The following is a 16,443-nucleotide window of genomic DNA, read 5'->3' as shown; positions in this document are numbered from 1 at the left end:
CTATGACCAATGACCACATTATCCTTCAGGTATGATGGCTCTCTGTCTAGCACTAGCTCACTAGTTTGCATAGATTTATACAGCTATCCAGACTGCTTTTCTGAACTGCAAGCTTAAGTGTCTCTAACTGAGAAACAGCAAAATCTATCCTTCTTGACTTTATCAAGAAGGTTAACAATATTACTTTCTGAGTAATTTCAACACAAGAAAAACTAAAAGCAATGAAGTGGAAGTTTTCTTTCACTGGGAACTTCACATGAGCTCTCTGCTTGGAGAATATATGGCCAGAATGGAAACCAAGTTACGTAGTTACTGCTAACTGAAAACCGGTGTTCTTGCTTCTCTCGTATTCTCTTCTGTGTTTGTTTTTATTTGGAGCAGCCAGACAGTGCTTTTGCAGTCAGTTGGTCCAGCATCAACGGGATTTGTGAACACTGGTAGTGATGAATGTGTAGGAGGGGTAACCTACTTTTCTTATCTTTTTGTGGCTGTATGGTCTTAGGTCAGCTCTGATTGTGGAAACAAACGTGTACAGATTCTAAGATACCTTAAGATAAACCATATTACTAGTGTTCTGATAGACAGTCGAACTTGCTCATTTCTTTGTGTGTGACTGGTAGGCTTTTTTTGTATGCTCCATAGTGTGCTCACTTGATGCTTTTTAAATAATTGAGAAGAGGTTTACTTATCGCTGTTCCCATTTATAGGTGATTGTGAACCAAATATTTTTGCAGTGAGAATCATCCTTATTTTCTGCACTGAGAGGCAACTGAAGGATCTTCATAATGTAGATGTTAGAAGTTTCCTATGCTTGTGTGTCAAGTTGATGATGCTTATAATCAGAATGATGGTTCTTGTTGCTTCCAGTCATAAAAATAGGGACTGTAGAAACAGGCAGTGAAAATAGTAAGTACATTACTTGGATCTACCATTTGAAGGAAAGAATCTACAGAAAACAGTTTTGGCGTGTGCTTTTAACTTGAACAACATGCTTCTGTAAAGATTGTTTGCCTTCTCAGACAGTGAATTTCAGTTCTTAATGGTATTTCTATGCCCCCAACTTTGAACAACCCCATTTCTAACCACTTATTTTTTGCTTTGAAGGAATTAGTTGTTAGTGACTGGTCACTGTCATTTAAAGTCTTGAGAAACATCTTGCTTTTTCTCTGCAGCATGAGAAATTCAATAACAATAGCTTGCAAAGAAACGGCCTAATTTTTTTTAATGTCTCTGTATGACACCTCAACCATCATACATGTATTTGGCAGCCTTATTAGGAGTTCAATAGCTTTTTAAAATGCTGCTCATTGCAAAAATCAAGGCTTGTTTGCTTGGTTTCTGCAACATGGAAGAAGATATATAGGAGCTATGGTAAGCAACTGAACCTGTCAAACAAGCACTTCATGTGGGTTAATATCCAGCCTACCATAGCAAGACACTGATCCTTTCCTCTTGATAATAGTGTCTATGATGTTCTTCCATGCCTTCTCAATGGCTTAGAGAATTCCTTGGAAAATGAGACAAGCAAATCAATAATAAGTTTTAAGTAGACCAAAAAGCTTATAAAGAGACTGGGAAAACAGGAAAGTATGCTTCAGAAATGACTTCAGAATGAGTTCATTTAGCTCTCGCCCATTCTTTCTAAAGTCTGAGACTTCTGAGTGCAAAGAAGAGATTTGGAAAATGTTCTTATCTTTGTAGAGAAGCTGTGGTTCATTGCTGAATAAATCCGTCTACAGAAATTGTTCTTGGTAGCTTCATATTGAATTCTCTGGGCTTATTGAAGACTTTTCTAAGCACCCAGCTGCATCCTTCCACCTCACTTGTTCTTCTGTAGGCTTGGCAAAGGCGAGATACAAATATGATGCACAAACTGGCTTCTTCAGGTGGCCTTCTAACTATAAAAATACTACTTTTACTACTGCAGGCTGTCTTGCTCTGTATGTTTCTGTGCTGCCTGGATTTACCTGTAAGGTTGCATAAACTGAAAACTTTTTTTTTTTTTTTTTTTCAATCAGCAATGCCACGGTGCCGTTATTTTCTCAGGTTTGGAATAAAAAGACAAGCTACAAGAATTTTACCCCCAAGACACAAGCACACCAAACCATTCTATGATTCTGTATATGACCTTGTAAGGAATCAACCCAAAAATAATGGATCAGTGTGTTTACTAGTTAAATACAAAGTCCTGATCTCTAGGCTTGTCACTATGCACACATTTGAGCTCTTGGATGGTATAAAATACGTTTTTGTTCATAGTGTAGGATTTTGTAAAGGTTTTATTGTCTGTCATTAGTCCATTGTGTCAAATAGCAAACAAATGCTGTTGATTTCCTGATGTGATAGAATTCTTACAAAACATAAAATATTTTTATGTTTTATAAATTTAAATTATTATAATTATTTTAATTGTAACTTTTTATAAATTTTATATTTTTATTATAAAAATATAAATATAATGTGCATTGTAATTATAGTTAATGGTCCTGTCATTTGTGTGCATTCTTTCCCTGTCAGTTTATTCAATCTACTCAAATCCTTTCCTTCTGGAAGGCTTATGGGAAAAAATAGGTCTCTTAAGTACCTTGTCTCTAGAGGAGTAATTTTTTGATCATATGGTAATAATACAAAAAATACTTTCCAGGTCCAAATTATTCATATTTATTTTTTGCAAATCCTGATACATGTTCTCTCAGTCATGCTTTAATTTGGGGTGAAGGGTGGGGAAATAAGAATATCAAGCTGAATTTGGAATAAAGTCAGTATTTACATTTTAGAACACATTCATAACATGGAGACTTAAAAACTGAAATGCAGGTTCTTTCTGACTGTAATGGTAATATTTGTATTTCAGGCACAGATAGTCTTATTGGTGATCCTTGTACTTGCTATTGGAGACTTCGTTATAGGAACATTTATTCCTTTGGACAGCAAGAAGGCTAAAGGCTTTTTTGGTTATAAAGGTATGCTGGAACAGTTAGTACCTTATTAACAGTTAATATCTTTGCAATGTGGAGGCTTGCTGTCATAATTGAGTGAACATCTAAAATAGTTTAGTCCTATTTAACTATAGAGATTATTTTTTGTGATTCTTTCAACGTCCTGCTGTTTTATTCCATTGAAGTTTTAAGGCACAGAATTGGTTTCTGCCTGCTTAATATTGATAATACTAAATAATTATAATAATGCTATATTATAAAATTACTAAATATTGTAGTTATACTATTTTTTTTTAAAGCTGGAGGAGAATATAAGTACTTCTGGTTTTAAAGGCTATTTCAGTTTACCGTGACCTTTATTTTGATAAATCAGGGCTTTTCTACCTTAAAATCTTCTACAGTTGATTTTTGTTAAGTAGGTTACAATGCTGTGATTTTTAGATTTTTCAGAGCTATTAATGTCTAGAATTGGCTAATACTGTAGTTTCTGTATCAGCACTGGCAGACATATATAAATAAATCTTTTTCTACAGCTGAAATATTTATGGAGAACTTTGGACCAGATTTCCGAAAGGAAGAAACGTTTTTCTCTGTATTTGCTATTTTCTTCCCTGCTGCAACTGGCATACTTGCTGGAGCAAATATCTCAGGTGATCTTGCGGTGAGTAGTAAATAAGCAAACTAAACACTTTTCCAGCAAACAATGAATGTATGTCTATCCCTGTCATGACTGCTGAAATTTGTTTCAGGATCCTCAGTCAGCCATACCTAAAGGAACATTGTTGGCCATCTTAATTACCACGTTGGTTTACATGGGAATTGCAGTATCTGTAGGTAAGTAGTGAATATTTTTAACTTTATCCTTTCACATTTTTGAGTGTGTTTTGATATGGTTTGCAATACAGTTTTTCTTTAATGCATGGGAAAGGAACAGTTGGAAATGTCTAATTCTTAGTGTTGGAGATTGAACTTTTAGCTGTTCTTATTTCTAAAATGAGTGAAACAGTCACCAGTCTTAGGAGAACAGCAGACTAAAGCTGACAGACTTCACACTGATCCTTCCTAATTTGTTCCAGGTACTTAGATTAATATGTTTAGAATTCAGCAATGGGATGATGATCCTTGGATTAGAAAGGTGTATTTTCACAAAATACTCACTGAACAAACATCTTTTGATCTGAAGATGGTGGTAGTCAGCTTTTATCAGAATAAATTCTGGGAAGATTACACAGCTCCTTGGAGAGGTGCAATGAGCTGTCCCAGAAGACTGAGAAGAGCAAGTAGGGAGGAGAAACGATCCTAAATTGGTCTGAGTACACTATAACTTCCCTTCTGAGGCTTTCTTCCCTTTGCCACAGTAGTTTGAATATTCTCAAGTAGAACTTGCCTTGGTGTTGGATGCTTTCTGTCTGTTCTGCTCCAGGGCTTCAATGGTCATCCAGGTTTTTCCTGATCTGTAATCTATTATAGTAACCTTAAGAATATAAGCATGTCTCTAATATTTCTTGCCTATAATTGGAAAAATTTTTATACATGTCAGACAAATCAGTTTTTTGCAGTGCTAATCAGTTTTCTTATATGAAAGACCTTGCTTTATCTTAGCTATACTGCTGTTTGAATGAATTTGACATTTATAAAAGCACCATTGATCTTACCACTAATGATATTTCCTTTCCAAAGATACTAATCTTGCCAGTCTGCCTCTGTCGGCTAATGTTGTCCTGTAGCTCTGCCAAATACTTGCTCTGTAGCAATTGTGCCCTATGCAATTTAATGATCTACATTATTTTCTAATTAGATTGACCACAGGCTCCTGCTACCAAATCTGAATACTTTAGAACTTGAAACCACATGAGAGTAAAATACTTATTAATATTAATTTGTTAATAGAATACTTTGATCATCTTTCAGACATGAAAAACTTCAATTTTCATGTTACAAAAAACACTTTACAGAACTAACATGAAATTGTTTGCATCAGAAATGCTGTGCCCTAGTTGTTTCTTATAACTTACGATTAGAATTATGGTAATGGTAATAATTATTATTAGAATTATGGTAATAATAATGGTAATTAAAGGTGAGTGTGATTGCAGAAGGTAGAGATTATGAAATGAGTGAAGTCTAGTCTTTCTGAGGCTTTGGATCAGGAATCAGGGAAATGGAAATACTCTTGTTCCTTCCCCTGCAGACTATTCCCCACTGTATACTTCCAAATGTAGTGATGAGAAAGTCATTAAAACTTTGAAGAGGCTAGTAAATGTAACAGAGTAGTGATGTCTGAAGAGGAAGTAGATATTTTGAATCTAGTGTAGTATTTGTATGTTCTTTAAGCAATAGAGACACTGACTAAAGAGGGCTTAGTAAGAGAAAACTTATACTAGAGTTCCCTTATACTAGAGAGCACCCTATTTAAGAACAAGATAGCAGTAGTGAGGGAGAAGTGTGTGGTTTCGTGCTTTGACTACGGAATAATGCAGGTGTGCAGGTAGCAGGATTAAGGTTGCATAATCACATTTATCATTTATCACAGACATTTATCACAGAATTTCTAGGTTGGAAGAGACCTCAAGATCATGGAGTCCAACCTCTGACCTAACACTAACAAGTCCTCCACTAAACCATATCCCTAAGCTCTACATCTAAACGTCTTTTAAAGACCTTCAGGGATGGTGACTCCACCACTTCCCTGGGCAGCCCATTCCAATGCCTAACAACCCTTTCGGTAAAGAAGTTCTTCCCAACATCCAACCTAAAAGTCCCCTGGTGCAACTTTAGCCCATTCCCCCTCTTCCTGTCACCAGTACCTTCTTGATGAGAATTCCTGAAAGAGGAAAAATTAAACATTTGGACTGTAATGCATTTACATTAAAAACAGAAGCTCCAGTTTAAAAACAAACAAGAAAACTCACAACCTTCTGAGTAGGGTTTCCGTACACAAGGAAATAAAACTAATTTAATGAGTAGCCATTCATAGTACCAGAGAAGCTAAGAAGCCCACTTATTTGCAGTCTGAAGTGCCAAGGAGCTACGTGAAGTTAGGAGAGAACTTGATCTAGATGGCCTGTTTACCTTCTCAGGCTTATGGAATGACAACTTCATTTTACTTTTTGCAGGAATGTGCCTCTAAAAGCTTATAAAAAGGTGAAAGCCTGTCATCCTATTCTTACAGGAAAGAAAAGTTGCAGGTTCTTAGTGAAAAGACTGCCAGAATCTATCATAAATAAAACATTTCCGAATGAGGGCTAATGTCTGAATTAAAATGTCTGAACTGTTACTTAAGTATCTTCTGCTGAGAATAGAGCTTGCCCACCTGGCATCTGTCCTGCTTTCTCTTGTAGTAAGGCTCATATCACGTTTGCTCATAGTGCTGTTGAACCTTGAATCCCTGTGTGAAAGAGCTGCCAGCCTTCTTTGTCTCATACAGATCTTTTAAACTCAATTAAAACAAAACAAAAACCCAACCCTTCCACATACCCATAAAAAAAAAATGCATAGGAGAAGTAATTGGTGTAGGAGACACCTGTTGAAATTTAATCAGATGGACTTACTAAGCATTGGAAAAATAACAATTGGAAGCAATGAGTAAAAATCAACCTACCAGGACTAGGTATTCTAAACTATTACTGAGGTTTTAAAGGTTCGGTAGCAATATGGTACAGATATTTAAAAGTTTAGTTTCTCAATAGGCAGAGAGAAATTACTTTAGATAACAGGCACTCACTTGAGAAACTTAATCTTGTTGCATATCTGTGCCCTGCTTTTCATTACTATTTTGCAAGGAAGTTACTGAAATCATCAGTAGTCACATGCTTCTTTTCCCAGGACCTCCTTGTTTAAATTCCTAGAAGACAAGATTAAGGGATTTCTCAGCCTTTTTGCTCTGTAGGGTTCCTTCTTCTCTTCCCCATTCTGTATTTAATTCCTTGAAATACTGTCCAAACAACTTAATGCTGTTTTAACAGTTGAGGTATTTAAATAATGATAAGTCTGTTCTACACTTCTAAAAAGAACAAAACAAAGTCTTGTTAATCAGATGAGCATTCTTAGTGCTTAAAGGCTGAAACACTGTGTCTACAGTTTTACAGAGCAGTGAAATAGCATATAATCATAGAATTTGAAGATTTGCAGATTGTGATAGGACTTAATTACAAAAAATGTGGTGGCTGTGGTTCAGTATTTCACCAAGACACCAACTTTTAAAGTACCCACATCCTATGTGACTGTGGTATATCAGAAATGGGCTTGCAAGGCTTTCATGATAAGCACTTAATTTTTTTGAATGGCTGAGACATGTTGACTGAGCTGTGCAGCCTGTTTGCATACTTAGGTAAAACAGAAATCTGTGTGTTACAAGGAGATTAAAACTTGTGAAAGTGTTCTGCAAGAGTGTGCTTCCATGGTGTATATGTAATGGTATGCTCTAAAAGCGGAAGCATGTATGTAAAACTTTATAACATAAGTCATGTTATACATGTAGATCTCAGTATCTCACTGAGAGTGGAGAGTAAGGGGAGAATTCCAAGACTACTACTTATGAAATAATCTAAGAACATTAACTTTGTTGCGTGATTCACCTGTTAGCAAAGGGACCAACCTTTTTGGTCATTACATCTGAACAACTTCTACTGTGGAAATTGTCACAGTTGAGTTTCTAAGAAAGATAAAAGCTGCAATGCTGTGTATTCCTGTCCACATATGTTTTTACAAACAAATACAAAACTTCATTCCTCTAAGAAGATTAAAAAACAAAACAAAACAGACCCAAGTGATACAAGTTTGTATTTATAATTAGCATTATTTACTAAATTATGGGGAAACTCATGATTCAAAGCAATGTGCTGAGTTAAAATTGTGCTGTTAAGCTTCATCAGTTCTATTGATGTAGCTTTCCTCTGTGCTAAAGTTTTCCTTGTTAGACTCATTTATTTAATTATTTATTTATTTTAAGAACTTCTCAGGTAAGTAAACAGCTAGTTAGCTTGTTTTTATTCTTCATGGTGAACATGTGCTTAAATCTGAGATGTATTAAAACTGTAAATGCTATATTTAATTTTCATCTGAAAGAATATAGTTAAAAAGGAAGTTGAGCTTGACACATCTCTAAATTCAGGTTTAGTCTGATGATTATTTTTGTTGTTGGGTCCACTCTAGGTTCTTGTGTTGTTCGAGATGCCACAGGGAATGTTAATAACACCATTATCACTGAGCTGACGAATTGCACTACCGCAGCTTGCAAGTTGAATTATGATTTCTCATCCTGTCAGGCAGGGGCTGATTGTCATTATGGGCTGATGAACAATTTCCAGGTATGAAATATTCTCTTAAATCTGTTAATTGGATTTTTGATCTTTTTTAATTGCTTATTGAGGAGAAAATCATACACTGAAAATTCTTAAATACACAACTGTTCGACATAACTTTAAGTGGCATACTCTATCTAGTATCAAGGGCAAGGTAACTTAAATTTTGGGGTGTTTATATACAGGTGTTTATCTGGGAACAGAGTGAGTATTTATAAGCTGTGTAGCTTATGTTTTGGGACTGCAGCTTGCTCTGTTTAGATATCTAAATGCTATTCTTCATGGATGTGGATAGATGTACTGGATGTGGATAGATGTACTTAGTGTTAAATAGTGATTCATAGAAGTCATAGGTGGTCTCTTTCAGTAACTTCTTAAGTTTTGTAGCAACCATGTTTATGGAAAATGTTGATGCATAATTGCCATATACATATATAAAGTAAGAATGTTGAGAGGCTTCATAAAATCTAATGTTATCATTAGATTAAAAAAAATCACAGGGTTTTTCATAGTCTTATATGTACTCATGAACTACTACGGGTTCACAAGTTCACTATTATTAAGGGTTTGAAAGAAACCAAGGAAAACATACTAATTCCCACTTAAACTTTCCTTACAGTAGTCTCTCTGCCCTAATTTTTTTTGTAGTAGGCCTGCAAAAGGTTGGGTTGAGGTTAATTGGAAATTCGCTGATGGAAAGAATGTCTCTTTCAATGGCATGTGTGTTTCGGTCAAAAGTACATATACTCACATGCAACAAAGATTGTCAGCCTTTCTGCAAGGCTCTGTTGAAAAACTAATTACAATTTACATGTGTCAAAGTAATGTTTAATGCAGACCATTTCGTTAAAATACATCTTTTTAGTGAAGTATTTATGTATCGGTATGGTGTTGATTTGTTCTGGTTTAGAAAAAGCATATATTGGAAACAGTGTGGAACTACTGTTATGAGAATAATTATTTTGCAAAATCTGAATTTCCTCATTCTTTCAAGCTTGAAAGAAGACAGTATCCGGCTATATTATCAGTGTACAGCTGAGAATAGTGTAGAACAGGATTTGATAATCCTTGTGGATTGTTCCAACTAGGTGTGATTCAAAGACCTGGCTTCCTTGGATCGTAACTTTCTTCAAGTCATAACTTCAATAAAGATACTTCTCATAAGTGGCTAGCACTTCTAATAAGTCACTAGTGTTCTAGTTTATCATCATTTTTGTCCAAAGAATACTTTCATGTTCCACATTAGTCTTACTTGTCTCTGGAAAATACAGTAGGTTATGAATAAAATAAGAGTTTCAAGGCCTGGGCCTACAGAGAGAACCCAGTGCCGTTTGTTGGCAAAACCCCCTTGTGTTGGGTTTTGGAAACTTACTGGAGGCTGCATAGCAGCTCTGAGCAACCCGCTGCAGTGTTTGGTAGAACTTTGTTCTTCTGGTAGCTAGCTGGACTTCCTCTGGCTGTCTTCCTCTCATGCTTCTGCTCTTTCTCTCTGTGAAAGAAGTTGAATAAGAGTGAGTACCTTCAGAGAAATTAGGACTTCTGTCTAGTTAAAAAGAAATTTGTACATACTCTAACTGAACTTCCCTCAATTTAGTATTTCTGAGTAGTAGGTGTAAATAGAGACTGTTTTTCTGTGCAGGTGACAGTTCAGGGCTGGGTGGCCAACCTTGAATACCTCTCAAGCTCTTCATACAAAAAACTTCTTCCTGCGCGATAAATAACTGAGAACATATGCTTCACAAATAAACTTATCTCTAAAGTGAGCAAACATATTTTGAAATGCAAGTAAGTCATATTTCTTATGACTTCTGAGTGTGCAAGTCATAAGGCTGAAAGTGTCAATTTACTCTTGTGAATGAAAAATGGGTGATATTTTATATCACTTGTCTTAGATTTTATCCAGCACTCTGTTCTTTCAGCAAGGAATTAATCTGAAGTTTGCCTAACTTGAGTTTTGGATATGTTTGTTGGACAGAAAATGGATAACTTACAGGATGGTTAACCAACAGAAATCTTAGACACAAACTTAAATGAAAACTGATGGTGAGAGGCTTAGAATCAGATGCTTGGACCACCTTAAGCTTCTGTTACAGTCAATGCAGGTATATGTAGGCCCTCACAGGCTTCCAACAGCTTTCTGCTCAGCATCAAAATGGCTGTCATCTGGTATCTTCAAGAACTTGTTCTGTCACTGTAGCCTCTGCCTGGAACTCACTTAGAATAAGTTACAATGGGTAGTTTAAATGCAGAATTTGGTCACATATCTACTTTGACATATATAGAAATTGTCTTTATTAAAATGTTTAACTTTGGATGAAAATTGGAAGTAGCATGAATGGAAGTACACCATTTCAGAAACAGTGTAAAAGTTCTGCTGAAACATTCTTCCTGTAAAAGGAGGAGGCTGTAGAACACTAAATAATTGAAAGAAATGGGTTGAATAGCATTTCATGCAAATTCACTTTGAAGAGTTAACTTTAAAGTTATCTTTGCTGGAGTTTGTATTCATATGGCATTTTTTTCTGCTCTACAATGGTTGGAGCGAAGAACTGAAATTGTAGTCAAAATAGAATATTTCAATATGCCAAATCTTTCAGTAAGAAACTGTCTAAAGAGGAAATGCCAAGCAAACATAACGAGTCCCTTAGCAGCAGTAACAATGTATTTCTCACAGCACCAACTGAAATAGGGCAGTTCTTACTGGATGCCTGTACTTCCAATTCTGTCTGTTCTTCTTTCAAGGATGAAGATTTTACTGCTATAGCAATTGCGTATGTGGGCTCTTTGGTTTTGCGGTCCTGACTTTTAGATTATAGTCTGTATATTGTGTGGGTTTTCTTAACACTAGCATACTGGTTCAGCTGGAACTGGTTCCTCTTTACTCCCCCCCCAGTTTAGAAGTTTCTTAATGTCTCTTACGCTAGTAACCTAAGCTGTAACTTGCTGGCTTTTAAAATGGACAAACACAGTCTGCATACATCTTGGATTTCTTTCAAATTTAGAAAACAGATGTAAGATTCAAAAATAGTGTAATTAAACAGAGGCAACGAACAGCACCTAGAAAGAATATAAAATTGGAGTCGGTAAGGACTAATTTGCAAACTCTTAAAGCAAGTGTAGTAGAGCAAAGGAAATGTTTTAAATTGCCTGGGAAGAAAAGTAAGGGTGACTTGTAAACTTATTCTGTTTATCAGAAGTCCTTCCAGGGAAGATGGAAGATTGCAAGCAACCGTTGCAACAAAGAAAACTGTCATGCTGTTTCTACAAAGATTATTCTATGTTTATTATGTTGCTGAAGCATAGATTTTTCAAAAAATTAATTCATCAGTAAATTTATTTCTAGAAGAAAATTTAAGAAAGTACAGTATAGTGTTATTACAGTCTGGCATTTACAGCTGTGATTTCTTTTTTTATTGTAAAACTAACCTAATTCTGGGCAAAGGAGGGAGGGATAGCTTAATCTTGTGTAAGCGAGAGTGAAAGTACTGAGTTAAAGGAAAACATTAAGGAAGTATTAGGAGTACTAACACATTCCTGATATGCTTAACTAACGTGTATCATTAGTTTTGTTCACGTATGAATAAAAGCCTGTCCTACCATAACCTATTTTGTTGTAAACTTAAGGTATACTTCAGGAAATCCTACCCCTCATTCTTCATGCTACCAACTATGACAGCTGCTTCATTCTCGTTTTGTGTGTCTGTAATTGTCATTTGTTTTTGTAGACAAGGCTTGCCGTGAACTTATAAATGAAACCTGATGCAATCTAGAGATTTCATTCTGTTTGAGGGACCCAGAAGTCTTTGATCTGGTGTAGAGAAAAATGCTAAATTTTTATCATTAGTTTAGTACTAGCTATATGAATAAAACTTCGTCAGCCCCATGTATATTGTTTTTTGGGAGCACATCTTACTAAGATTGCTTTAGAATTGCAGATGAGAGTATTCAGGGTGTATGACAATTAGAAGCTGCCTTGGTTTTAATTTGGGATTTTTTATCATACCAACATTCTTCCCTTGTATTTAGCTTACTGAGCATCCCTTGCTTTGTTAGTCATCCACTCTGCCAAGAACTACATATTGTGTTTCACTCATTGACGTTACAGAATTGTCCAAGGATGTGATCTTGGGGCGATAGGAACCATCATTGTGGTTTTGAATGGGAAACATGCCTAACTTGGAGCAATAGAGATGTTGAGAAAGACGAGATAAATTTTCCCAAGTTGTTCAACTTCAACTGCTTTGTCACTTTGTCACCTTGGCTTTCCGTGGCCATGTTATTCAGTGGTATATTAGTCAAATAATGTAACTATTTCCAATGTGTTTTTTCTTCCATGACTTGCTTTCCAGTCCTTTTATGAGCTCATGGAGATTTCCACCATCAATTATTTTATGTGGTTGTACTACATGTTGTGTGATAAGCCACTTTCTCTTGTTCTGAAACTAGGATGTGTTTGTGTCCTGACTTTCCCCTAGCTCATTCGTTGCTATGAATGCATGATACTTTATGGCTTTTGAGTGGAGTAAGAAGTATTTTATTTTTCTTTTGTGTAGTGAATATTGTCACCCATCTGTATTCCATCAGTTTTCCATTTTGTTTAAAAAAAAAAAAAATGTTCTGTTTGCAGGTAATGAGCATGGTGTCAGGATTTGCACCGCTGATTTCTGCAGGTATTTTTTCAGCCACTTTGTCATCTGCATTAGCATCTCTTGTGAGTGCACCTAAGATCTTCCAGGTACGTATGGAAGCAAAACCATAATCTCTTAAAGAATTATTCAAAATAAACTTTGAAACAGAATTTTATAAGTGGCATCCAAATCTGCTGCTGTCCTGCTTTCTGCTATGAAAAGTGAGAAAAACATAGCATCTAGATTTTCAGGAAATTGCTTTGCCTTGAAACCAGGAAGCATTTAGATGAAATACCAATGGAGCACATGCAACAATAATAGATTAGTTCATTTCTTAAAGTAATCAGAAGGAGACAGCATGAATTAGCACCTATAGCTGCTGAATGTTCATCTGCACAGAATACTTAATCAAAATAGTATGACCATGAACCAGTTCTTGTGTGAATCATTTTACATTAGTTTTTGTTGGCATTTCTGAATGAATTTTGCTTTACCTTTTTAACTCCTTAATCCCAATATTTGTCCTGTAAGTTCTTTTTGATTCAGTAAAACTTCACTGTTAGCAAATGGGCATTCTTCCTCAAAAGTTCAGTATGGAGTTCAACACAGAAGGGAGTTTGCAGAATATAAATACAAGTGTCAATGCAGAGAACTGGTGTAAACAGTGGGCAAACTTTCCACTTTCTGAGGAAACAATTTTTGTCTCTAAAAAGCAACTCTGATTGTAAGACTCCAATAAAGTACAGTAGTCAGCGACTTACAGAAGAGCGGAGCTTGTTCTTACAGATAGTAATCACTGAAGGACAGAATACTGGAAGTGCAAAATGTGAAGGCAATTGCAAATGGAATTAGTATGTTAGCTACAAACATTCCTTCTTTTAGGAAGAGAGTGCAGTGAAAAGACAGCATTGTCTTTATGTGCAGTGAAAAGACAGCATTAGCTACATAAATGAGGATACATTTTGAGCAAAATATAGATGCTGACTCTTGCATTTTATTTTTCTTAGGCTTTGTGCAAGGACAACATCTATCCAGGATTTCAGATGTTTGCTAAAGGCTATGGGAAGAACAATGAACCACTGAGAGGATATCTTCTAACATTTTTAATAGCTCTTGGATTCATACTAATTGGTTAGTTTGAAATTATAATAAATCTAAATATCCTTTTGTCTTTCATGAAGCATTCTATTCCATCTCATGACTTGATGACAATGTCCTTGAGGTCTAATGCACTGCTTGTTTCTATGTGAGCATTCTAAATTTGTTTAGTTTGAGGATTTTCTCCTGTCTCCTAGATACATCTTTGTATAGAGCTAGAATAAATCTGAACTGAACAGTAGGAGTACTACAGTTCTCCTAATCACTTCAGGTGCCTGTTTTTAGATACTGTAAATGAATGAAAAAATATGTTTTGCTTGAGGTAGAGATGTAATAAGCTATAAAGATTAAAAATCTGAAATGAACTTTCATAATTACAAACAGCTTCAGTAAACGGCACACTTAGTGAACAAAACTTGTTAGAGTATGTTCTTCTGTTATGCTACAAACAGTATAGATTGCTCAGGCTGCTGTTGGCAAAGGTAAAGATAGGATTACATGTGTTCTATGTGGGTGAACACAGCACAATTAGTTCACCATCCATGTGACCTGTGCTAGTGCTGTTAAACTCTTCCTGATTTTGTTTTATCCTTCCCTGTCTATGCTTAGAGGAGGTACAGTCATGCTGTCTCAACTACAGTGTGCTGACTGGAAACCTGATTATAACAAATGAAAACTTGCAGATTAACATGGCAAGTTCTGCATTTTGATTGCAGTTATTTGATGGTGAGAGTGCATATTAATGTTTTACACTATACCTTCTAATGGAAAAAGAAGTGTCAAGCTCTTCCATCTCTTTCACTAATGAGAGTATTCATCACTGTTGCAATAGTATTGAGACATAATGCATTAATAGTACCGCTAATTCAACTTTTAAGGGCAGACCAATGAACATGTTTGTTTCATTGGCTCACTAACTTTGCACTTACCATTCACCATCGCTGAGTGTCTCTTAGTTTCATTATACTCTTATTCTTTGCTATGTGACAGCTGAGACTTCAGCTAGAGACATACTGCATTTATGTTAATGATCTAGTACTTCTGGGGTTCTAAAGAACCCGATATATTGCTGCAGTGTTTGGCCAAATCATGGTGGGAAAGGAATTGTCTCAATGAATTATTTTGAGAAAGTACGTAATGCTTAGAGGCAGTCCTGGAATACTAGATGGCATGGAAAAACGTTTAACTTTTTTTAAACTGAGAGCTGCACTTCCTGACTATCAGAAGATAACTGTAAATAAGAGACTGCAAGTTAATAGCTCTCTTTGTTGAACAGAAAGCACAAACTGCTTCTGCCTAGATAACATAAAATTGGTTGTAACAGAATTGACTTCAAAATGTACAAAGTCATTGGATGATATGTTTTATAACAGCCTGCTTTGTTCTTGTTTTACAGCTGAACTGAACGTCATTGCACCTATTATCTCTAATTTCTTCTTGGCTTCATATGCCTTGATTAACTTCTCTGTGTTCCATGCTTCTCTCGCAAAATCTCCAGGTACGAAACACATTTTGGGGTTGAGAATTAAGCTTCCAATTTCTAAATGCAGAAACAAATTTAAAAGCTACTCATATAATTGAAAGTCTGGTTCAATTAAATGTCTGTTTGACTGTCATGGCACATCTGAGGTATAGTCTTAACAGGATGTGCTTGAGTCTTCCAAATTTTGGAGGATTGAATGATCCAGAAAAGCCTGAGAGCTACAGATATTTGTCATCTTTGAGGGAAGAGATTATTACTCAGTGTTTATTCAGAGATTCTCAAATAGGTCTCCTATGATTTGTCTCTGTTGTATATCACTTTTGTTATTACCAATCCTTAAGAACTATTGCTTAAGAAAGCTTTCTTGCTAATTCATTTTCTGGTCTTCAGGGCCCACCATTTTGTTATCTTTGGGTTTCTCTTTGGCTTTGCACTTTTATGGTATTTTGCATTTTTTTGGTATTGCAGGTAGTATTTTTCACAAATACTTTTTCACAAATTCAGCATATTTTCACAGCTTTTGCTTGGTGTGCAAGGCTAGTTACGATGTAGGACTAAGCCAAATGACACTTTCAGAACCTGCATTTCTCAGACCTGGTCTGCCATGTGTTTGTGCTGAAATGCCCCTAAAAATTTCTTAATTACTGCCCTAGTAGGTACTGTTATTTTTTGAGAGTATGTGCTCTCTGTTTACCCAACAACTCTATGCAAAATACACTTGTAAAGTGGGTGTGTGGATTGACAAATAAGGATGTAAAATAAATGGTGACAGTCCAGCGCTTTGACGTACTTAGAACAGACAAATCCAAGCAGATTTTTTTTTTTGTAGAGAAAATTTCTGGCCATGTGCAAATAATAAAAATACACACCTAGAAACAATACTACAGGACAGAGACACTTGCTGATGTTTTGTTATACTATCTTTGAAAGCAAAAATCAATTGTCAGTCAAGTTCTTGTCAAAGGTTCTTTTAGCCTGATTCAGTAAACATG

The 16,443-nt window shown here is 35.7% G+C and overlaps 1 protein-coding gene across 3 annotated transcripts in view; it reads left to right on the top strand.

Annotated features, from left to right (window-relative positions):
- SLC12A2 (solute carrier family 12 member 2) overlaps positions 1-16,443 on the top strand; it is a 62,431-nt gene that overhangs the window by 25,786 nt on the left and 20,202 nt on the right. For all 3 annotated transcript variants that reach the window (XM_084504420.1, XM_084504421.1, XM_084504419.1), the window contains exons 7-13: positions 2,855-2,963; positions 3,473-3,600; positions 3,689-3,773; positions 8,094-8,248; positions 12,870-12,977; positions 13,878-14,001; positions 15,365-15,466. In XM_084504420.1, the coding sequence (XP_084360546.1) occupies positions 2,855-2,963; positions 3,473-3,600; positions 3,689-3,773; positions 8,094-8,248; positions 12,870-12,977; positions 13,878-14,001; positions 15,365-15,466 (811 nt within the window). The remainder of the gene's footprint in view (positions 1-2,854; positions 2,964-3,472; positions 3,601-3,688; positions 3,774-8,093; positions 8,249-12,869; positions 12,978-13,877; positions 14,002-15,364; positions 15,467-16,443) is intronic.

The sequence above is a fragment of the Aythya ferina genome (assembly GCF_964211825.1).
Source record: "Aythya ferina genome assembly, chromosome: Z".
Lineage (NCBI taxonomy): Eukaryota > Metazoa > Chordata > Aves > Anseriformes > Anatidae > Aythya > Aythya ferina.
Note: the sequence above shows the minus strand (reverse complement) of the source record. Positions and strands in the feature narration are given on the sequence as shown.